We start from the raw sequence: 25,097 nt of genomic DNA on the forward strand, positions 1-25,097 counted from the left end.
AAGGCATGTACTAATACTGCTCAGCTAACAGTTTATCATCTTAATATCTGTGGATTCCAGCATGATAATAATAATAATAATAATAATATAACCTCATGGAAAAGCAGTGTTTAGAAATGTTCTCTTTCCCAGTATATTGCTGCCACAGGCTCTGGATGCCACTGGAGAAATGAGGTGTGAGTAACCAAGGAACTGGCAGGTAACAAGAAAATTTGAGATGAGAGCTCAGGACCAAAACCTCTGCCTGCCCCTGGGATGAGGAATATGACAGGCAATGAGAACTGACTTGGAGCTAGAGAAAGTGGTGACAAAAGTCTTGGCACCAAGTCCTTTTCTACTGGGTCCTGAGAGATTCTGCAGAGCCACTGCATCTGGTCTGAATTCCCAGTGATAGCACCTAGGCTCTGAAGTTTTGTTTTAAACTAGCTGATTATTATTTGAGTTGCTTTTTTGAAGGAATTAAGAGTCTTTGCATAACTTAGTTTTGAGAGTACCTGGCAAAGTAGGAGGTCTCATGGCTGAGAATTGCTTAGGCAAATGGTTCCTTCAAAGGACTCCAGGTTAAGAGGTTTTGGAAATTTGGAAATTGAATTACTAAGAGGTGCAGTCTGTGTAACAATAAAGGAGGCTTTTGCAAAGCCAAGAGCAGTCAGTACATAAGAAACTGGATCCCCTGCTGCTGTTGCTAAGCCTGAATTATATTTTGGAGGTGGCTCTCTTTTTTCCACCACACCTCCACCACAACACAAAACAGACAGATTTGACTGCAGGGTCCTGCTTTAGAAACCTCTCTATAGCAAGAGGCCCTGAGATACTTCTCATTGGCTTCAGTCATACATTGTTTTTTAGATTAGTATTTATAGTATCATGAGTATTCTTGAAAGCTACCAAAACCATAGTTTTGGACAGTAAACTACATGTCCATGACTGTAAAAATGCCTGAATTTACAAATCAGGAGAAAAATTGGGCTAACAGTTTTCTGCATAGATCTGTAACTGTGGTAAATGACACAGACTCAATGATCACAGGCTAAGTTAGGCTAAGTTTTGTTGGGACCTGGTTCTTCTTTCCACTATGGTACTGAGCCCACATATCTCAGTCACAGAGGTTCGTAAGTATACCACCTTACCAGAATTTTAGATGAGCAGAATAAGGAGTTTCCTTGGTAACTGTAAGGATGTTTGTTTGCCCGTGTGCCAACCACATGTTTCACGGTGTAAAGAGGCAGTAAGACTGGAAAAGCTGCTTTTCTACAGGACTTGGGTTCAGTATCCAGCATCTACACAGTGGCCCACAATTGTCTGTAACTCCAGTTGCAGGGGATCTTATACCTTCTTCTGGTCTCCATAGCCTGTGTGCCTCTCTCTGTGTCTTTCTCTTTCATCTGTGTGCCTCTGTGTGTCTCTCTCTTTCATCTTTCTTGCTTAAGACAGGGTTTCACCATGTATCCCTGGCTGGCCTAGAACTCTATGTAGACCAGGCTGGCCCTGAACTCCAAGAGATCTGCCTGCCTCTCCTCGCGCACGCTGGGACTAAAGGCATGTGCACCACCACACCCAACCTAGTACTTCTTAAGCATCCTTTTTGTGACTGTCCCTCCTTCCTGATCCTTCTCTGCCCATTTGTATCCTGTTCCTCTAAAACCATATCCAATTTTACCTTTATTCTTACATGAACTAGAAAGTGAGGCTAGAACAAGACAGAACCCACCTGCTGAAGACACTGGGATGCACAGCTCAGAAAGAATAGCAAAGCTTAAAGTCCAGTTTTATCAAAACGACATTTTATTTATTTGTTTGTTTATTTATGCATGTGTCATGCATGTATGTGGAGGTAGGAGTTGGTTCTGTCCTTTAACTGTGAGTCCCAGGGATTAAAGTCAGGTCGCCAGGCTTGGGAGCAAGCACTTTTACTGACTGGAACATCTTACCAGTTCCTAGTTTTAACATGATAGGTGGAGTTTAGTAAACTATCCAATGCTAGATAAGGTGTACAGTGGTAAAAGTCTAAAATACACACCCATTATGTCTGTTCTTAGAGTGTTCTAGATATAAAGACACAAATGTACATATTTACTCACCAACTGTTCCCTGGTAGCTAAAATGGAAAGGCTTTCTCCATGTATCTGCAAACAGCCATACTCACCTTCTGCAAGTTAGGCCTAAGGGTGAGTGTCTACTCACAAGGACCCTCATTATTTCCATGACCTCTGTGTTCTATCCCCTGCATTCCTGGAGCAGAAATGTCCACTTCAGTCCCTCCTCTTGAAAATCTGGAAACTTCTGGGACTTCCCCTTCAAAGAAAAAGAGATAGATGGTTAAGAATCAGTAACAATGTGATCCTAATTACTGAAATACCAGAAGGTACAGAAAAGCTAAATAACACCCTAGCAGAGCATCAGAGGGAAGATGCAATAATGCTTCTGTATGGCTGACTCTCATGTCTTTGCTGTCTCCACATTTTTTAGAAAAAGTCTTTTAAACATTCCTAATTATTTTGAGCTTGAGGTGGTGGTGGTGGTACTGGTGGGTGCACATTTGTGAAGGTGCTCACAGAAGCCAGAAGAGAGCGCCAGCTCTCCTGAAGTTGGAATTACAGGCAGTTTGTGAGCTATCTGATGTGAATTCTGGGTAGCCAACTTGAGTCCAGTCCTTTGTTTGATGGTTAATTTTTTCAAAGTTCCCCCCCGCCCAGACTTATTTATACAGTGTTCTGTCTGCATGCCAGAAGAGGGCACCAAATTTCATTATAGATGGTTTTGAGCCACCATGTGTTTGCTGGGAATTGAACTCAGGACCTCCAGAAGAGCAGGCAACTGATCTTAACCTCTGAGCCATCTCTCCAGTCCCAGCTTGAGTCTTAGGTAAGCAGTATGTGTTCTTATCCTGAGAACTCAATCTTTTGTTCTTTCATAATATAATTGTTTTTATTTTTTCCTACTTGTTCACTTATCTTAAACATACTTATTTTCTGCAAATTTTCTTAATTTTTTTTTTTTGTGTGTGTGTAGGCACAGGCATGTGGAAGTCAGAGGACAACTTACAGTGGTAAGTACTTTTCTTCTACCCAATGGGTGGGATTGAATTCAGGTCATCAGGCTTGGCAGCCAGTACCTTTACCTGCTGAGCCATCTCACCAAACAGAAACCTACATTTATTTATTTATTGACCTGGATCATTCATGAATGGAAGTAACACAAGCCTGTAAAGCTTTGTTATTACATTTAGATGTGTATTATCTTCCAATCTACTGTTTGTAGTAATTACTTTGACATGTGTTGTGGAAGTTAGCTTTGTGAAGACAAATGTCTTGATAATATTTAATGTCCAAGTGTTTGTACATTAATAGAATAAAAAGTGATTGGAGATTCTTGAAGAAGGTATGTTTCCCTAGTAGCAGTGGCAGTAATTTACTAAGTCTTGAGGGGGGAAAAATCAGGACCTATTTGTACTGATGGGAAGAAAACAAATGGTAGAAGGTAAGTCAAGGTGTACTGAACAGAAAGATACAGCCTGGAAAAAATTGGTTTTTTAGCATACAGATATATGGAGAAAAAAAACTGATCTATAGATTAAATTTTAGTACAATTCTAACATAAATCTTGTCTTGTGTATGTGAATACATACATGTGTATAAAATATTTATTTTATATAAAATGCATTTTTATTATCAGAAAGTTGAAGCACAACAGATAATACAAGATAATCTTGTATGTTTTTGTGTGTTTGTTTCTATTCAGAAATGAAATATTTTTAGTTTTGATGAAATACCAAGAAAATGTTAGAACATAAAACACTGAATTATTCCTTTAGCCAAATCATAGAAATTCTGGAGTTTGACTGGCTGACATCAACATACTTGTTTGGCTGGAAGGAAAAAAGAGGCCAACTGAAAATGCCTCCAGCCCTTTTCTTGCTAAGCTTAGCTTAGTCGTTTGTCTCCTTCCCATCTCAGCTTCTTTTGTAGGAGCTGTTAGGTACCCTCCTAACCGGGTACCACTACTCCAGAATGAGGTTGAGAAGAGGAGACCACCTGCAGCCTTGATACATATCAACTGCCACAGAGCTCTGTATGCAAAGAACAAGAAGAACAAAAGGACAGTTGGCTTCTAGAATGCTAAGCACTCAGCAAACACAGGCAGCAACTGAGACTTTCAAATCCATGTACAAACTGTTAAGTACTAACAATCAGTTAAAGAAAACGGCTATTACCATACTGATTTTTCCAACAACATTTTTATTGAGTATTCTCTATGTACTAGGCAATTGTTCACTATAAATACAATGGGGTAAAAGCACAATAAGCAAAAATGACTTCTCTTATATTGCAGTTAGTGGGCATATATTAGTCAAAGAGACACATAAGAATAAAATTATAACCATGTTAAATGCTTCCACATAAACACACACTTTTATGCATGTTTTCTTCCAAGTGTATATGGGTAAGAATATCTGGATACTGGTGTTTTTTTAAGATTATAAACTAAAAATTACACTATCAATGAAAGTATTACTTTTTTTAAGATTTATTTATTTATTATGTATACAACATTCCTTCCCTGTATGCTTGCATGCCAGAAGAGGGCACCAGATCTCATTATAGATGGTTGTGAGCCACCATGTGGTTGCTGGGAATTGAACTCAGGACCTCTGGAAGAGCAGTCAGTGCTCTTAACCTCTGAGCCATCTCTCCAGCCCTGAAAGTATTACTTGTATACATAATTAAAATTATATAAGCAAGCCAGACATGTTGGTACACGCCTGTAATCCTGGCCCTTGGGAGGCTAAGAAAACTGCTCCAAATTTAGGTCTATCCTACAGTTAATTCTAGGCCAGCCTGGGCTAGTGTGAGAAGCTCTCTTAAAGAAAATAACCCACAATACCAAAATGAAATTAAATAAACATAACTGCAAAACTAAACTCTACCCAGTCTCAATTGGTACATCTACACAATACTCCTGTACCTAAGGCTTAGGGAACACATGGGAGGGGGGTAGAAAGTATGGTAAGAGCCAGAGGAGCAGGGAGCTTGCTGCGAGACTGTGTCCCCTAGTAATGCCAGAAGCCGCAGCCATAAAGTCTCACCAACATGACTGCCTAACATGAGTGAACCAAGGATGACACCAATAGACATGCCCACAAGACCTCAACCTAAACCTACAGGACACAGTCTTCTCCAGGGAAGAGCACAACAGTTGATTATCCAATACAAACTGTCAGCCCTGAAAACATACATACACGTAAAAACATTATACAGACTGAAGAGGTTATATTTAGGCATATATATGTACATATATATGCATGTAATAACAAATAATAAAAAAGAGGCCATGAATTGGAAAGAGAGCAAGGAGGGTTTATGGGAGGCTTGGAGGAGAAAAGGGAAGGAAAAACATTGAAAAGGAAGAAAGGAATTCTGTGAAAGGACTAAAGAGGTGTTTTGCTGCACTGGGCTAAACAGCAATTAATTATACTGTTAATAAATACAAATGTATAAAAACTTAAACTATAAATAAAGACAAATGTGTTTATAATACCAAACTCCACATTTCTATTGTTTTCAAATAAATTATCAATGAATGAAGACTTAGGTAAACTTTAGTGAAGAGATACAATTATTTGAAGTACATGAAAACAAAACCACCTCACTTAATTCTGCTACAGGCTCTCTCTTCTCTGAGGCCTCCTCCACTTACACCCCAACACACACACACACACAGACACACACACACACAGACACACACAGACACACACACACACACACACACACACACACACACTGTTCTTATATGTCCACTCTTTTTTTCTTCAGTCCCAGAAGCTGGGGATCTGATAAGACATATATTTTTGCAAGCTTTATACCAAAACACTTTTTTCATTTTTCAGAGACGAAGCAGAATGGTTAGGTCTGAGTATTTTATTGTATTGCTCAGCAGTGTTAGCAGAAAGATCTCTTGAGTATTCCATGCTCTGTGAGACCAGTTATGAATAGAAAGGTGGGGTATAAGGCAGAAAAAGGCATTCACAAAGCAAAGGGGCTTCCAGGGAGTAATGTAAACAAACTGAGTAGAAGTAGGCATTTGTCTATATTTAAACATTAGTGTTAATTTCTCACTGCTTAAGTCACCCAGTAAGAATTGTTCCAGCGGGCTGGACAGATGGCTCAGCAGTTAAAACGCTGGCTGCTCTTCCATAGGACCCAGGTTTGACTGCCAGTTTCAGAACTTCTGATGCCCTCACAGACTTACATGCAGGCAAAATACCAATGAACATAAAGTAAAAATAAATTTAAAAATTGTTTTTGACTTATAATTCTATTACAACACAAGCTCATGTCAAAGATCTGAGCCCATTCCTCATCTTCAAGATCAAACTTTTAGTGCTGTGATAAGTGTTACAGAGTCTAAGTGCCAGCTACTGGGCTAGAGTTCTGTACTCACTGCACTCACTGGCTTCTCAGGATCGGCTCCAAAGCTAGATGTCACTGATCACAGGGTGAAGCCAGCAGCAATACCTGCAAATTACAGTATTCTAAAAGCTCTGTTCCCTCTGCTGGCTTAGGGCGGATATAAAGAATGTCATTCCTTCAACTCTTAGAAGGGAATATTGTAGAAGAAACCCTAGATGTACAGACAACATTGGAATAGACCGTGAAGCAGTTCTGAAATTTTTTAAAGATAAGGCTTAAAATTCTTTATGTAGTCTAAGGTAGCTTGAGCAGCCTAAACCAGGTCTGCCCATATATACTGCCTCTTCCTTCCTAGCCCTCTCTGGCCCCTACTAGAGGGCAAGATTCTTACTCTGAAAGGGAGTGAAGTTCAATCTAGGTATGATTAATGATCTGAGGTCTCAAAGTCAGCACAAACTGGCGTTTTAATTTATCTTTCCCTAAACTCCTGTATTACTTCCTCCAGCAGGAGAGAAGATGGATCTCTTCTTTTTTTTAAAATATTTCAATTTATTATTTATTTATTTTTATTATGTATACAACATTCCTTCTGTGTATGCTTGCATGCCAGAAGAGGGCACCAGATCTCATTATAGATGGTTGTGAGCCACCATGTGGTTGCTGGGAATTGAACTCAGGACCTCTGGAAGAGCAGCCAGTGCTCTTAACCTCTGAGCCATCTCTGCAGCCAATGGATCTCTTCTGAAACCCTCTGAAACTTTACAAGTGTCAGCTTTTCTAAAGAGCCCTTTTTGGAGTCACTCTACAGTTTCCAGGCCAAGAATACATTCAACTCAAGTTTAGAAAGACCTGGAGGACCTGGAGGACCACTGTGTAAATGTGCTCACCACATAAACCTGATGCCCCAAGTTCCAGCCCGGCAGCCAACTCCAGAAAGCCCTCTTCTGACGCCCACGCACGAGCCTTCCCACACACCACACACACACACTCTCACACTTTACTCTGAAAAAGCAGATTAAAGGTTATCTGTTCTGAGATGAGGCAATAACCCTCATCTTTAAAGGAACAAACACAACATGCCAACTCTAGAGAAGTACAGCAACTTATCCAAAACCACGGTAAAGCAAATGGCTGAGCAGAGAGTCAAGGACCTAGGTCTCTCACATCCATGCCTTTTCACAAAAGCCATGACCTGTAAATTGAATTAACTTAGGCTCTGGAAAAACTAAGTATTCTCATTAGTCACAATCTAGGGAGCATATAAATAAGAAAATAGGGAAGGAATCCTGAAGAAAGAAAACTGGTAAGGCTGATTCTCTCAAGTCTCTGTTGAGCCAGGTTACAAACTGCTGACAAAGGTGTGGCAGATGGAAACTGGAACAGAGTGTAGAAACCCAAGACCTGAGCCCCCTGATTCCCAAGGGTATCCTGGTCAAGCACCTGAATGTCCTGTGGAGCTCCATTTCCAGAAGTACCCAAGGAAAGCCAAGGAGACCCCAATCCCAGATTAGTGCTGTCTTTTCTTCACACTCAGGTGGCACAGGGTGTAGACCACACACCTCCTATTCTGACAAGGAAGTGGCTCTGAAGGACAGTGCAGGCTGGGGTGGACAGCAGAATAGCAGTTCACCATTCTAGTTTCTTTTGAAGCTCAAATGTGTACGGTGTCAAGACAAACATCCAGAAAGAAGCATGAGATGAATACATTTATTCCAAAAAATTAATACATTAAAAATAGTTAAACTTGTCCAAGCCAACTTCATAAATTCTTTAACCTTTTATTAAACAAAATGTACAACCCAAAACATCACACTACGGCGGTAATAACATGGGTAAGGGAAAGGGTTACATCTATGCTTGTAAAACAGAATACACGTCCAATCCCAATTTCAGATTTTCTAGAGTTTACAATAGAAATGGTTGATAATTTAACATAAAATGTTACTGGACCACAGTATAATGAGCAAAGGTCATTTCAAAACTAAAAGTGACCTCAGAAACACAAACACTCCTGGTATTGAGCCAGGAATAAGTCTTACCGGTGTGTAGTCTTCCGAATCTGAGCCTCCCAGTTTTTCTTTCGTTTACTGAGGCCATTTCCAAACAAGTCTGTAAGTGACCAGGACCATTTGAAGCAAAGGCAACAAAGTATGGAAGGATGGAGCGAACATGCCAATAAGGGAAGTTAAACAGCAAGCAAAGAGGCTACTCACGTTGCACTTCTAACAATGCTAAGGCAGTCTCATCCAAATGAATGTAGACCTAGGGGAGGAACAATTCTTTCTTCAGCATTTTCCCATTTCAGCAAGCTTTTTGGTGTTTCTCCCAGAGAGCCATCAATTGCGCAGAAAGGTAGGCAGGAATACAACACAGTAACTGAAGTCAGCTGTTCCCTTCCCCCCTCACATTCCAGAAATGGCGGCCTCAAAGCCAAAATCAAAGCACACTTTGCGGTGAGCCAGATAGACATTTGACTTTAATGACAAAGAAATAATTTGGCCAAAAAATCTTAAAAAAATAACAAAATATTTTTAACAGATATGTAGAGAAGTTGTTAAGACCGATTTATCTAATATTTTAAAGGACAAGGAGTGGGGGAAATAAGCAAATTTTTTTAGCTCCCATGAACGTTTACTGTGAAGGTTCCAGATAAGATTGCCAACTAGTCCTGGATCAGCTGAGGTCCAATTTTTAACACCTGATATGATTCATCCATTCAGGTAGTCCTGGCTGTTGTAGTCATGAACACTGGATCTTGTGTGATCTGGGATGACATCAACTGCAGCTTCTTGTTCAGGCATTTCCTGAGGGCCCATATTGCCTCCAACTACCTGATCCCTAGAGGGGGACCCCGAGGTTGGAGTTTTCACCAAATTCAAAGCACTGTCATTGTCTTCATTTACTTGAGAAACTACATCCGAGACAGATACATTCAGAATTTCTAGTGGTGGTGATCCCATCTCCAAGGAATTGCACTTAAAGTCATCTGGCTCAGACAGCGGAGAACACAGTTTCTCTCTTGGAACTCCAGATGTCCGTGTGACAAAGTCAACAAGGTCTGGAAGGCAAGGAGATGGTCCAAGGCCTGAAGGACTGACTGTTGTGGATTCCATTCTAAGTAAATCTTTCGGCAATTGTGCAGTTTCTTTTACCTCCTCAGACAACATTCCTCCAGCCAATAGGTCAAGGGCCTGGTGTGTTCTCTCACCTCCCATGTCATCGTCAACATTCTCTACAATGTGTCTTGTTTCTGGGCAGCTAGAGGTGATTCTCCCATTTCTGGAATTAGATGAACTATGTTCACCCTCTATTTCAAAATTAAGCACCATAGTCTTGGGAGATTCTAATGGAAACCCAGAAAAAGATGGTATTGGTTCAAAGTCACTGGAACTGGAGGGATCACATACTACAGCTAATACAGAATTTTCTTCAGACATTCTCTGTGACAAGGCAGCTGGTGATCTACATGCTTGCTCTGTCTGAGCACTGCAGATTTCAGCATGTACATCCCCCAGATTCGTCAGGGCAGCAAGCCCCTCTACTTTTGAGTGCATAACTTCAAGGTTTTCCAAGGCTTTGCTTTCTACTGTCGCTGTTAGTTCTGGGCAGGTATCTTGTAGCTCCACAGCTTCCACCCCTAATTTCTCTGGACTCCTTTCTGGTTTCTTTGGGCTCTCCCAAGTCTCTGGTTTCTTTAAACACATATTTGATTTAGGTGGGGACAACAGAAGTAATTCAGGGACACCTTTTGGATTCTGGAGCAACGATGGAAATGAGTCTATTTTTGCCCTTTTGGAAGAGAGAGACTGACTCAACTCAATTACTACTTTACTTGGACTTTCATGTCCTGTCATCAATTTCCTAGAATGTTCCACCTCTTTGTCAACTGTTGATAATTTGGGCTGTCCTATTTCTTCTTCCCATGTGTTTCTATTGCCGTGGTTCAGACTGGAATCTTCTATGCTGTGGAGTCCAATGCTGGCCCCTGCTTCTTCTTCAACTGCTACCTTTCCTTTTAATTCAGTATTTCTCTTCACTTCTCTTTCTCTACAATTCTCTAACTGGTCCAACTCTTGGTTCTTGTTTTGATTATCCATGAAGTTAATTTCTACCAACTTCTGAGACCCCTTGGTATGACAGTGTGTATCTGATAGATGAGAAGCCAAAGATGAGTCTGTATCAGGTGGCTCTGGTTCTCCCAGATCAAATTTGATTTTCCCCTTATCACTGTCACAATGGAAGGAAGCAGAAGTCCACGTGGTCGAAGTGTCTGTCTTTGGGGTAACCATTTCATAAGGCCTGCTTTGGCATAACCTTGTCAGAGGCTGTAGGAAGCTATAGCTGCTATCTCTACTTTTGGGGTCTATATGTTCTATAACTGACCATTTCTCTATGGACACCAGACCTTTTGAAATGGGATCTTCAAGTTTGCTGATTACAGGAGCAGTGACCAAACCATTATCTTGAGGCAGGTCCTCTGGGGATACACTACTGTTCAAAGCAGAAGTGGAAGAGATATCTGAAATTTCAGTTCTAGGAAGGCTGCCATTTTCCAATGAACCACTGCTCAGTTTAGTCTCATGGGCCCCCTTCCCACCACTGCTGTAGAATATGTCATACAGGTCCTTAGCATTAGCTGTTGCTAAGCACAAATTTCGCTTTTCTAATTTTTTGGCCTGCTCACTGAATACACTTGAGAGGGGTGGTGGAGGTCGCACTAACATAGAGATTAGGGTCTGATCCCGGTCACTCTCACTCACCCCAGGAGCTGTCTCATCAGATGGAATGGCAGTTGATTGTTCTGAGGCCGTGAAGGCTACGGGCAACCCTTGGTTCAAAATCTTAGGACCTTGGAAGCCAAGCCTGAGAGTCTGAGATACAACTGAATTAGATTTCACAGAAGTTAAGACAGCATCTGCTTGAGCAGGAGATGGGGCAGACAGATGAGGTATAGCCAGGGGTGGTGGTGGTGGAGGTGGAGGTGGAGGTGGTGGTGGCGGTGGTGGCAGAGCCAACATTTGCTCAGGTACTTGGGGTGGCTCATTCTTTGCAGCCAGTTCCACTTTTTCCTCTGCAGAGCCTTTTAGAATCACCTCTTCCCCTCCAAAAGCTTTGGAGATGATATCTGGAGGCAAGAGTAGATCAGATGAAGACTCTTTAACCACTGGCAGAGGTCTGGCAGAGGTCCCAGAGGACTTGATAGACAGAAAGGTGTTAAGAGGGGCAGGCTTGCTCACTGTGGCTGAACCTGATTTGCGGAGTACCGTGGATGGGATAGGCAGGTTAGGTCGGATCTTTGTCTGTGTTGAAGTTGTAACAACAGGTGTCCAGGGGCTAGTATGTGCAACAACAGTTTTGCCAGAAAGCTTGATTTTGATGGGCTTTGCCTTCCCAGTTTCAGCTTTTCCATCGTCTTTGTCCTTACTGTTTTCCACAATGTCTTCCTTAGGGGCACTTGGGGCCACCACTGAACTTTTTTCTTCGTCTTTCTCTGGCTTCTTCCAACTGAACTTTCCAAAAGAAGATGCTAATGCTGATTCCTTTTTTACCTCTTCTCTTACTGGGAGTTTGAGGCTAGCATTCCTTTTAACTTCACACTTTTCAGGGGAATTTCCGCCCTCAGAGGGCTGGTCCTCCAATTCTACTGAGGCTTTCTCATCTTCCTTTGCTTCTTTCACAACTTTTGCCTTTTTTTCTATCTTCTCTTCCTTTGGTTTCTCACTAAGTTTGCGCTTTAGCTCACTTTGCCTTCGTCGCTCTGTTTCTAGGACCACAGCCAAGCCAGCTTGGCGGTCCAGATTTCTTCGTTCTTCATACAATGGGTTTTCTTCCACATATTGCTGCAAAGAGAAAAGATAAAGGCTCAATAAATTATCAAATTGCTCTAAGACAGAGTCTTGGCCCTTGCCACTGCTACAACTCATTTAAGAATAAATTACTGGAAAAATCTTTTCAAGAACTACAGATAATTCAATTAGCCTCTCTCACCAGGACTGAGAAGTTCCTAGTGAGAAGGGATGTGAAATCAGTGACTTTCTAACTCTGATATTTGACAAAGTCAAAGGATTAGTACAAAGAAGTGGGGAATTCCACAAGGACACAAAGACCGACCTTGTATTTCTCATTGTGCTGGTGACCCTTCACATGCTGCTCTCCAGAAATTGGATCTCCCAAAAATTCCTCACAAAGTTGGCAGTAGAATCCAGTGGTGGGAATCAGAAACTCAGAGCCTGAAAGAAATGGAAAATAAGAAGCAAGCCTTTTCCATCAAGGATGAACAGGCAAATCCCATCACTCTACTGCAGTAAGATGACTGTGCCCACTTTGGAGTCAGAAGTGGCATTTAGATGAATCTCAAGGGCATACTCTGTGGGCCTAAGGCTTAACTCTCTTTCTAGTCTTTCTACCTCTTGGGTACATTCCTAGCCTGGTTAGATCAGTAGTACCCTATGCCAGATCCATTCCTTAAGCTCTAACATGCACCAAGCATCTTAGAGGAGATTTAAAAACCATGTTCCCAAATAGTTAATTCACTCATTTGCATGAGGGGCTCTCATGAAGTACTAAGTCCTCAGAGGTCATCTCTAAATATACTGACTGCTTGTAAAGGCAAGAAACAAAACTTTAAAGACATTTGACTTCTCAAACTTCTTAATAAAAACACTTCAAAATATTTTATAAATTTTAGTTGAAAAGGCATAGAGGAAACTTACCTTTTGCAGGAACAGTTATCTTGTCAGTTCGCTTTACAGTGTCTTGCTTAGCCTCACTCTGGGTCTTTGAAGCCCAAGGTCTGTTGTAGGGATCCAGTGTCTATTTGCAAGAGGCAGAGGTGCTCACACAACAGCACTAAAATCTCAATGACCCTTTTCTTCCCCTAAGTATCAGACCAGGGAACCAGCAGTCCTTAGCTACCCACCCCCACCCATCAACTCTGCCAACTGTTTAAACGGAATCACCTGTGGAAAAGGTAAAAACATGTTAGCTCAAGTATTAGAAACAGAGAAATAAAAATTCAGGTACTGAAGGAATCAAGAGACAGAAGCCTCACTTACACTTGTGTGGTGTTTAGTTATGGTAGCCCCTGAGCTGAGCCCTGGGGATGGCATCCTTTGTTCTTATCTCTTGACTCTTCAGACTGGGGCTCCTGCCCATCTGAGAATGTTTCATCTTCCAGCTTTGCAATGCAGATGGGCGCACAAAAAATGAAGGGGAATGAGGGTGATAGTAGAAACAACCGTGGTCAGGATACCTACCTGTGTGTGCTTCTTAGTGTGCATATGGGTGAAGAAGTCAAACATGGTCCCACATATGGTGTTACAGTCTTTGCACCAGTGATTGCCAGCATCATAATACTCATAAGCAGCAACAGGCTGGTCAGATTGCTTAGAGTTTGGCTGGAGGTTTTCAGCAGAATTAGGGCTCTTGACACAGGAATTTTCATTTACTGTTGATTCCTAGAGAGAAAAACTTACACTTATAAAGAATTTAAGGCAGAGTAGATTTATATACTCTCAAAAAAACAGATGGTAATCATAGGAAGTATGACCATATGTCTAGTGTCAAAAATAAAAAGCTATGTAAGATGAGGAGAATCTTAATAGAACTTGTATTCAAAGCTCAAGAACCAGGCAGTGGTGATGCATGCCTTTAATCCCAGCACAGGCTCCAAAGCTACAGAGAAACCCTGTCTTGAAAAACCAAAAAAGAAAAAAAAGAAAAAAAAAATTAGGCCCTACAGTTCTTTCATATCAAGAACAAAAACTACTGGGGCTGGAGAGATGGCTTTTAAGAGCACTGGCTGCTCTTGCAGAGGACCAGGAATCAATTCCAAGTACCCACATGATGGCTCACAACTGCCTGTAACTCCAGTTCCAGGGGATCTAACACCCTCTTCTGGCTTCTGAAGGCACTACATGCATGTGATACACATACATTCAGGAAAATTACTCACATATAATAATAATAATAAAAATTATATGTGAATAATAATAATAGAATCTTAAAAAACACATATAAAAGAATACAAAGATCTCTGGGCAGTAGCGATGCGTGCCTTTAATCCCAGCACTCAGAAGGCAGAGGCAGGCACATCTCTGTGAGTTCGAGGCCAGCCTGGTCTACAGAGCGAGTTCCAGGACAGCCAGGGCTACACAGAGAAATCCCATCTTGAAAAACCAGAACCAAAACCAGATGATGATGATGATGATGATGATGATAATAAAGAATACCAAGATCCAAGATCCTATGGGACAAGTGAGATAGCTCAGCAGGTAAAAACCTGATGATCTGAGTTTGATTTCCAGAATTCATGTAAAACACTAGATCTGGTGTTATACATTTGTGATACTAGCCCTCCTAGGTAGAGACAGGAGAAATGCCTAAAAGCTCATGGCCAGCTGGCCTGCAATTTAAAGCACAGCAGAGACATCAAAAACAAAGTGGAAGGAGAGAAGTAACTCCTGAAAGTTGTTCTCTTACCTCCTCACATGTTCTCTCTCTCTCTCTCTCTCTCTCTCTCTCTCTCTCTCTCTCTCTCTCTCACACACACACACACACACACACACACACCTAAATAAAATGTAATTATATACATATATATATATACACATGTATATGTGTATATAAATAAAATGTAATTTTATGTGTGTGTACATCTATCTATATCTATCTATATCTATACATATATATATATATTTTTAAAGAGACTATCCAAGATTGTGAAAAGATTTGACTGCATCTGATGAAGGGAACTAGAGAACACCAGTGGAGTCAGGTGGTGGTGGCGCACGCCTTTAATCCCAGTACTTGGGAGGCAGAGGCAGGTGGACCTCTGTGAGTTTGAGGCCAGTCTGGTGTACACAAACCCTGACTTGAGAAACAGGAGGGAGGGAGAAAGAGGGGGGGGGGGGAAGGAGTCATTTCATTATACCCTTCAGTAGATACTGCAAGTATTACCTATGAAAACAGATATGCTGAATTAAAATCAAAGTAACTAGAAAGAAAAGGGTGGCTAACAAGTTAAGAATATGACAAGACTAAGTAACAAGTCAAATCACTGTTCTTATGTGTCCTGGTACATATGGAAAGCCAATGCTGCACACAAATAAAACAGCAGTAATTTCCATGGATGACCTAAAGGAATCAGATCAAATATTCCTAAATTGCCTAAAAGCCACCAATAGAAGTTAATAATACCTTTGAGTTAAAATTAATTCTATTCATTTTGTGTGTGTACATGCAGGTTCATATGTGCCATGGCATGTGTTTAGAAATCAGAGAACAACTTTTGGAGTCAGTTCTTGCCTTCTGCCTTATTGAGGAAAGGTATCTTTCATTTCTGATGCTATGATGTATATTTCTAAGCTAAGTGGCTGTGGTAGTTTGAATAAAAATGGCACCCACAGGACCACAGGGAGTGGCACTATTAGGAGATGTGGCCTTGTTGGATGAGGTATGGCTTTGTTGGAGGAGGTGTGTCACTAGGGGGTGGGTTTTGAGGTCTCAGAAGCTCCTAGGTAAACTGGGGGCAAAGGGAGGTGGTAAAGGGGAGGAGAGATGGGAGAGGAGAACATGAGGGAATAGGATGGTCGAGGGGGGAGAGGGATGGAGTGGGAGAGCAATGAAAGAGACCTCTTGATAGAGAGAGCCACTATGGGGTAGGGAGAAACCTGGTGCTAGGGAAGTTCACAAGAATCCTCAAGGATCACCCCAGCTAAGATTCCTAGCAATAGTAGAGAGGATGGCGTGAACTGGCCTTCCCCTGTAATCAGACTGGTGAATACCCCAACTATCACCATAGAGCCTTCATCTAGCAACTGATGGAACCAGATGCAGAGATCCGCAACCAAGTACCAGGCCAAGCTCCAGGAATCCAATCAAAGAGGGGGGAAGAGGAAATATATGAGCAAGGGAGGTCAAGATCATGATGGAGAAATCTACAGAGACAATTGAACCACGCTCATGGAGACTTATGAATTCTAGACAGACAGCTGTGGAGCCTCCATGGGACCTAACTAGGCCCTCTATCTGTGGAATACAGTGGAGAAGCTTGGACTATCTGAGAAGCCCCTGGCAACAGGACCAGGATCTATCCCTGGTGCATGACCTAGCTTGTTGGAGCCCATTCCCTATGGTGGGATGCCATGCTAAGCTTTAATGCACGGGGGAGGGGCTTGATCCTGTGCAAACTTTATGTGCTAGACTTTGTTGACTTCCTATTAGAGGCCTTACCTGTTGGGAGGAATAGGGAGTGTTGGGGAATGAGAGGAGGCTGGAGAAGGGTAGGGGTAGGGGAGAACTGTGGTTGGAATGTAAAAGGAAATTTAAAAAAAAGTTGCTGTGGTCATGATATCTCTTCACAGCAACAGAAACCCTAAGACAGAAGTTGGTGCTAGGGACTTTTATTATTATGATAGGCCAAACCATGCTTTTATTTGGAAGAATGTGGACTTTGGGTTAGGAAAACAGTGGAATACTTTAAGCTAAGCTTTCTGGGCCATACTAGTAGGAACGTGGAAGACAGTGGTGTTGAGGGTAATTTAAACTGTGCGGACCTGCCTCAAGAGGTTTCTGAAGAGACTATTAATATGTGACCTATAGAGATAGTTCTTATAATATTTTGGCAAAGAATGTAGCTACTTATCTGAAAAGTCTGCCTGAGGTTAGATTGAAGAGTTTTACATTAATGCAGAGGAAATTTCAAAACAGCCTCATATTGACTGTTGTGTGGTTATTAGTAGTCACTCTTACGAAGATCTATAATGAAAAGGAGCAAGCTGGGCGGTGGTGGCGCACGCCTTTAATCCCAGCACTCTAGAGCCAAGGGGGTATTTGTGAGTTCAGGGCTAACATGGTCTACACAGTGAGTTTCAGGCTAGCCAAGACTTCATAGCAAGACCCTGTTACAAAAACATATTTGCAAGCTTCTATAGGAGTCCCTAGGGAAAAAAAGTAACAGCAAAGTTATATCGTTACCTTGTTGTTAGAGGAAGAATTTGAGGGTGACAACTCTTTTTCTGGGCTCTTAGATTTTTCTCCTTTTTCAGGCTTCTCTGTAGACTCTTTACTGTCATTTGAGGATTTTAGGGATTTATCAAAGATGTCAATTCCCAAGATCTGTGCTACTTTGTCCAGCTCAGATTGCTTCTTTTCTGCTTCTTCTGTCTCTTTGTGTAGCTCTGTGATGTCCTTCATAATGCTATCCTGAAGTCGACTCACCTCCATCAGAAGTGGGTCTTTGTGACCATCCTTCTCCCTTCGCTTCTTGCGCAGCATCTCCCCTGAATGGTCAGATGTTTATCAGAAGAAATCCATGGAAGGTAAACTATGAGAATTCATTTCCTAGGTTTCTAAGTACATATAGCTCTGTAAACTATATGATTACAAAATCATTTTCCACCAAAAAGTAAAGCAAGTAAGATTCTGTTTCCATAGAGGGTTGAAGGGCAAGTGATCACATTCTCTTTTGGTAAGGATAAGTTAAAGTTCTACAGATAGGGCTTCAGGAGTTCCATCAACTCTCCAAGTGATATATGCAGGTTTGTATTTATGTGCCTCCTAAAAAGATTATGTGACTTTATCTGATTTAAGAACACTGCCAATTTCTATAATGGTTTATGCTTAATGTCATTTCTTGTTCATAACTGTAGGTCAGTCCTTACAGGACAAAATAAGTTATTTCATCTTAAACATTACGAATTCAGACAGAAACAATTATCCTTTTCTGTTCTCTTCTCTTTCATACTAATATCCAGTTGCAGTATTTAGAAGCATTGTTATTTTTCCTTCATGTAAATGAATTCTTAAAAGCACAGATGAAGAAATGGAAGGCAATGCATATCTGGAATCCCATCACTTTGAAGGTAGAGACAGGAGGATCAGGAGTTCAAGATCCTCCTGAGCTACACAGTGAATCTGAAACTTACAAGCTACAAAAAATACAAAATGCAAAACAAAACGAAAAACAGAAAATAAGAGGAAAGGGAAATAGAATAAAAAAAAATCACAGAATATTTTGGGCTAAAAAGAGAGATCTTAAAGTGATGAGCGGATATCAAAAGGACACTACCAACAACTCAAAGTGGTCCCCACTAGCTAAATATGGAAAAATTTTAGCATGGAAATAAATGACAATGACAGATGATAACCTAATTATCAATGAATGAATATATACTCATACAATGACTAAACAAATTGGGGTAGGGATTAGAAGTCCCTTCTTAAAACAGAAACCACACTACATAGAAGGAATAACAAAATTAGAAAAATCACTACTTAACAACCATCAAAACAAGTTTTTCAGGGTAGAAACATTAATTAAAACTGGTGGGAAGAAGCTTCAAGAATAATTTTTACTGGGGGCTGGAGAGATGGCTCAGTGGTTAAGAGCACTGACTGCTCTTCCAGAGGTTGTGAGTTCAATTCCCAGCAACCACATGATGGCTTAACAACCATCTGTAATGAGATCTGGTGCCCTCTTCTGGTGAGTAGGTATACATGGAAATAGAATTGTTGTATACATAATAAGTAAATAAATCATTTTTTAAAAAAAAGAATAATTTTTACTATAGTTACAAATTTTTCCCTGAAAGAGACTATCGATGTAAACTTGACATTGTTTTTTGCCAGTCTTGCCAAAATGTATAATCCAAACTTAATCATAAAGAAACATCAGATAAATTAAGGATAAATTAATAAACATTCTATAAAATACATGACCTTTTCTAAAATACCAAATTATGAATAGAAAGGCTCAGGAACTATTATTAAATGGTAAAAGACTAAAAGACTGACAATTGAATGTGATAAATCTTTGTGATAAAACAAATGGTAAAATATAAATAACATTGGTAGGTTAGCTATTACAATTAATTTCCTAATTTAAAAAATCCTTTTGCATGCATGTGTGTATGACTCTCTGTGTGTGCACAAGTTCACTATATCCTTACGGAAGTCAAAGGGCAGGCTTAGCTATCTGTCCTCACCTTCTATCTTGCTTGAGAAGAATTTCATCTGCTGCTGCATACACCAGGCTTGTGGGGATTCTCTTGTTTTTGCGACCCATCTTGCCACAGAAATGCTGGGATTGTAGACGTATGCTATTGTATCTGACCTTCTGTGGGTTCTGAGAATCTAAACTCAGGTCCTCATGCTTGTGTAGCAAGCCATCAGCCTATTCCTAATTCTCTAATTTTTTTTTTTTTTTATTTTTTTTTTTTTTGGTTTTTCGAGACAGGGTTTCTCTGTAGCTTTGAAGCCTATCCTGGAACTAGCTCTTGTAGACCAGGCTTTGATTAGTGTATTGTATACTTGAATTCCTGTTAGGAAATACATAATGAAGTTCTAAAGGGTATCATATCTACAATTTATTCTAAAAGAGTACAGGAAAAATTACACATTAAATGCCAGGCATGGTGGCACAAACCTTTAACCCCAGCACTCAAAGGCAGAGGCAGGCGAATGTCTTAGTTGAGGCTACTAGCCTGGTCTACAAAGTGAGTTCCAGGATAGACAGAGCTACACAGAGAAACCTGTCTCAAAACAAAACAAAACAAAAAAACAACAAACTGCATACTCAAATACAAAGAGAGGAAAAGAGAGTGGGTAGAGAGAGAAGGAGAACATAAGTAATAATTTGAGAGATGAGGACTACCTGAAGACTCTGCATATACAACTTTCCTCTAGGCTTATGCCCACACCGCTCTTGCTGACCACATATGAGCATCAGCGTCCCTGTACTGGGATCTCCTACAGTTACTATCTACACGACAAGGAGGTCAGACAAGGGGTTGCCTGATACCTTGTTGTTTATGAAGCCGCTCCAGCTCAGTCCTGAGATAAAACATTTTCTTCTGTCGGGCTTCCTGGTCAGTCTTCAGTTTTTCTCTCTCTTCAATAACCTACAGAGTACAAAACAGTAAGAGTGTGTATCTGAAGTTCCCAGGAAAGATCAGGAGGGTATGTAGAGAAGGCAGAGTCACACCTATGTTAAGGATTCTATATGGTGATGTGACTGTGGAGAGTTAAATTGTTGAAGACCAAAGCTAAACTATTTTGACTCCCTTTAAATCACCCACAGCACATACCTGTGGTCTGTCTGACCTAACATCCTGTCACTACCAAAACCAAAACCAGACAAATTTTTTTTTAAACAGGGTTTCTGTGTAGCTTTGGAGCCTAACCTGGAACTTGCTCTGTAGGCCAGGCTGGCCTCGAACGAAGATCTGCCTGCCTCTGCCTCCTGAGTGCTGAGATTAAAGGCATGCGCTACCACTGCCCAACATATTCTGTAAATACTTTTATAACTTATTTTGTTCTGTAACTAGTAAAAATCTCGCATAACTTAGCCAGGTGGTAGTGGCGCACACCTTTAATCTCAGCACTCAGAAGGCAGAGGCAGGAGGATCTCTGTGAGTTCCAGACCAGCCTGGTCTACAGAGCTAGTTCCAAGATAGTAAGGACTAGAGAGGGAAACCTGTTTTAAAAACAAAAACCCTCCACAGTGAAACATCTTATTTGTGTTCATGGGTCATGGTCACTCAGTACTCACTTTGTGTGTGTGTGTTTCAAGACGTAGTTTCTCTGTGTAGCCCTGGCTGTCTAGAACTCACTCTGTAAACCAGGCTGGTCTGGAACTCAGAGATCTGCCTGCCTCTAACTCCTGAGTCCTGGGATTAAAGGCATGTGCGGGCCACCACTGCCCCCAGAATGAATTTATACCCTTTATAAACTACTTTTGTTTTTTTTTTTTAGAAGTCCCTGTTTCCAACATCCTCCTTTTCTATTTAGCTCTTACACTGGTATCTTAAAGTCTAGTGCAGTGGCACTTACCTCTAAATCTTAGCACTTACATGCTTTTGCAAAAGGACTGCTGTAAATTCAAGGTCAGCCTGGTCTTACATAGTAAGCTCCAGGAAAACCAGGGTCACAGAGCAAGACCCAGTCTCAAAACAACCCTTCAGCCAGAGTTCAAATGCCTGGACATAGAAGCTTTGTTTGTAGTAAAAGTAATGTTTTATTCAGATCCAAGTTCAAAACCAGGATTTTATCCTTTTATTCAGAACTATACTACCAAGAAAGTTTACAAGCAGGAAGTAAAGCCATTGACAACACCACTGCATAGTGACTCTAAACCCAGAGGTAAAGATGAAGAAAAGGAGTGAAATGTGGTTATGATTCATTATATCAGCTGTATTATGTATTTTTTATTTAAGCTTCACATTTTCTCCATTTTACATTAGGAAAAGTAAGGTCATATAGGATTAAGTATCTCGGGGCTAGAATGCTCAGCAGTTAAGAGCATGTATTGATCTTGTAGAGGACCTGAATTCAGTTCCCAATATCCACATCAGGTGGCTTACAACTGCCTGTAACTCTAGTTCCAGGGCATCCTATATCCTCTTCTGGACTTCCTGTGTATCTACACTCACATGTGCACAAACCCATGTGTGTGTGTATCTACAAAATTAAAAGTAGATTTTGGAGCTGGAGAGGTAGCTCAGTGATTACAAACACCGATTGTCCTTCTAGAAAACCTAGGTCCTATATATCCCCTGCACCTCCACAGTGAAGCAAAACTGCCTGTAATTCTGCAGTCTCAGAAGATCTGAAGCCCTCTTCTGGTCTTTAAAACACCAGCCACATATATAGTGCACAGACATACATGTAGACATAACATACAAAACACTCATACATATAAACTAAGTAAATTCTTAATTTTAAAATAAAAAGAATCTTAAAAAAGAAAAAAGAAAAACAACTCACCAGGTGGTGGCAGCACACACCTTTTATCCAGTACTAACGAGGCAGAGACAGAGGCAAGTGGATCTCTGAGTTCAAGGCCAGCCTGGTCCAAAAAGCTAGTTATAAGGCAGTCTGGGCTACACTGAGAAACAGTCTATAAAAAATAAATAAAAAACCAATAACAACAACAACAAAATCAACGACAAAAAAAAAAACCCCAAATCAAAACAAAACAAACAAACAAAAAAGAAGCTCACCCAAGGTCACACAAGTCAAACTAAATTTAAAATTCAGATACAGATTGGGCATGGTGTCATATGCATTTAATTCCAACACTCAGAAGGCAGAGGAAGGTGGATCCTTTGAGTTTGAGGCTAGTCTAGTCTACAGAGTAAGTTCTAGGCCAGTCAGGGCTACTAGCAAGACCATGGTTTCAAAACAAACAAACAAACAAACAAACAAACAGATATAGCTGTCCTGAATTTATTATCTCTTAACCAGTTACTACCAGCTAACAGAAAAAAAGAAATGACTTGTCTTGGCAAATGAGGAAAACCATTGTCAGTCCTTAGTGTTAGGGTATTAAAGAGAGGAGCTCCATCTCCAAAACACTTTTTGTTTTGTTTTGTTGAGACAAGGTTTCTCTGTGTAACAGTTCTGGCTGTCCTGGAACTCACTCTGTAAACCAGGCTGGCCTTGAACTTGCAGAGATCAGCCTGCCTCTGCCTCTGCCCCCTGAGTGCTGGAATTACTGATGTGCACCACCACCAACTGGCTTTTCTTTTTTTTTTTTTTTGGTTTTTCAAGACAGGGTTTCTCTGTGGCTTTGGAGCCTGTCCTGGAACTAGCTCTTGTAGACCAGGCTGGTCTCGAACTCACAGAGATCCGCCTGCCTCTGCCTCCCGAGTGCTGAATTAAAGGCGTGCGCCACCACCGCCCAGCCCAAACATTTTCTTGAAGTTTACATTTTTTTTCTTTACTGAAACTTAAGACTATCAATGAAACTTACAGCTAAAGTTCAAAGCATTTGAATACCATAGAAAATTAATTTTTTTATCTTCCAGGGATTAAATTCTTTAAATGAAAAAAGATAAGACTTTCTGATACTTCAAGGTTCCTAGCTTCTACCCTCAGTATCTTCAGACTATTCATATGACAGAGAAATAAACTTAAAAAGGCTAGCCATCAGTGGAACCTATAAAAACAAAATATTAGAAGCTCAAAGGGGCTATTATGTACATTACTTGGGTAATGACGTAAACCTCCAAGAAACTTAAAGTACAAAAGGTCTTACAAATTTTCACCCCCTCTAAAAAAACATGTATAAACTATCTGCTTTTTGCTAAATAGAAATAGAAAATAAAAAACTCAGGCATGAGATGCCCAAAGCTAATATTCACCTTCTGCTTCTGGGAGGCGCGGTTCTTTTCATCAGATATCTTCTCTGGGTTATATCGTATGAGTGATGGAATGGACACCTGAACAGGAACCTGCTTAACAGAAATTGAGCCTAGCACTGATACCTCTTGTTTGGACTTTTCAGGAGTCACAGTGGGGATCACACGGAGATTGGGACGACTACTATGAGTAGCTTGTTTGGTTGTTGGTATTAGCCTGTGTGGTTCAGGTAAAGGGTGGCTAGATGGTTGAGAGGGAGGATACATGGGCCACCTTGGGGCTGTGTATGCCATGTAGTGCCTGTAAGCATCAAAAGAAGCAGAAGGAATGACAGATCCCTGGTAGTTTGGAGGTATCCGAGGTGCAGCAAACTGAGAGGCTCTTGGTATATAGAACTGGGATAAAGAAGCAGAGTGTGGAAGCCTAATTGGGGTAGATGGGGCTGATGGCAACATGCACCTAACGGCAACAGGTGACTGAAACCCACTGCCAACTACCTCTGGTCCTGTAACATGACCCATTGGATGGTCAGACTTTAGGAAAGGAGAGCTATTTTTTGTGAGCAGGTAAGGATCTACTGGGGAGGCTGGGTGTGGGCGGGATACTTCTGAGGACTGAGTGCTGCTGTGATGTGCCTCCCTGCTCTCCAGTCTGTGATGATCTGATGAGTGCCGATCAGTTGTGAAACTGTGGTCAACCGAGGAACAGCGGTCAGCTGAAAAGTGCCGGTCAGCAGACGAACGTCGGTCAGCAGATAAACGTCGGTCAGCAGACAAACGTCGGTCAGTTAAGGAGCGTGATGATGGCTTCTTGCCATGAAGTCGTTCCTGGGTTCGTGCAGCCAACTTACTAATTTCTGCTACTCCAATATCCAGTCCTATGGTCTTAAGCAAGTCATGAATCTTGGCATATTCTGGATTGCTCTCTTCTAGTGATTCTAGCTTTATGGCTGGAGTTGAGGGCAGAGAGCTTGCTTTCTTTTTCAAACCTTTACTCTCAGAGTCGCCAAGGGACTTAGGTGGAGATTCTGCTTTTATATCCTCCTCTTCATCCCCATAGAGAAATTTCTCCTCATCCTCAATATCAGGGAAACTACGTCTTCTTTTTTCCTGTGTACTGGTAGGATCAGCCAACATGCCCAGAATTCGGGAAAAGCCACTGCCATCCTGGCTAGCTCTTTCATGGGGCAGTAAGAAGTCTGTATGTCGTTCAAGTCCCTCAGCTTTCAAATTCAATTTTTCCTTATAGCACAGAACACTGTCAAATTTTTCACTGAGAGGATTGTTGTCTTTAGATATCTCATGGAGGGGACCCCACTGGAATATGTTACTCTGAGGTTCCTTCAGGTTAGCCGTCACTGCAGTCCCCTTATTTTCCATCTCTGAAGCAAAAGCAGCAATAGCACCACTTAGTGGAAGAGGTGAATGTTCAGAATAGAGAGGATGATCCTGATTGGAGCTGGTACTGCTGGAAAAGCTCTCAAGCTGCAAACACAAACACAAGCACATTGATTGAGCAGCTATGAGGAATCACAGAACACTAGTA

General features: G+C 41.1%; 1 protein-coding gene across 3 annotated transcripts in view; it reads right to left on the reverse strand.

Annotated features, from left to right (window-relative positions):
• Positions 1–1,767: 1,767 nt before the first annotated feature.
• The window catches only part of Znf318 (zinc finger protein 318), a 37,098-nt gene continuing 13,768 nt past the window's right edge, over positions 1,768–25,097 (reverse strand). Inside the window, exons 4-10 of one of the 3 annotated variants that reach the window (XM_038342542.1) lie at positions 23,555–25,036; positions 20,212–20,311; positions 17,388–17,692; positions 13,667–13,867; positions 13,124–13,223; positions 12,522–12,640; positions 8,104–12,250 (exon numbers count right to left, since the gene is read on the reverse strand). In XM_038342542.1, coding sequence (XP_038198470.1) covers positions 9,119–12,250; positions 12,522–12,640; positions 13,124–13,223; positions 13,667–13,867; positions 17,388–17,692; positions 20,212–20,311; positions 23,555–25,036 — 5,439 coding nt within the window. In that variant the 3' untranslated portion in view covers positions 8,104–9,118. Of the gene's footprint in view, positions 2,296–8,103; positions 12,251–12,521; positions 12,641–13,123; positions 13,370–13,465; positions 13,868–17,387; positions 17,693–20,211; positions 20,312–23,554; positions 25,037–25,097 lie in introns of those variants that run through there. The other 2 variants (XR_005286867.1, XM_038342543.1) reach the window with 2 other exon arrangements.

The sequence above is a fragment of the Arvicola amphibius genome, chromosome 9 (assembly GCF_903992535.2).
Source record: "Arvicola amphibius chromosome 9, mArvAmp1.2, whole genome shotgun sequence".
Classification (NCBI taxonomy): domain Eukaryota; kingdom Metazoa; phylum Chordata; class Mammalia; order Rodentia; family Cricetidae; genus Arvicola; species Arvicola amphibius.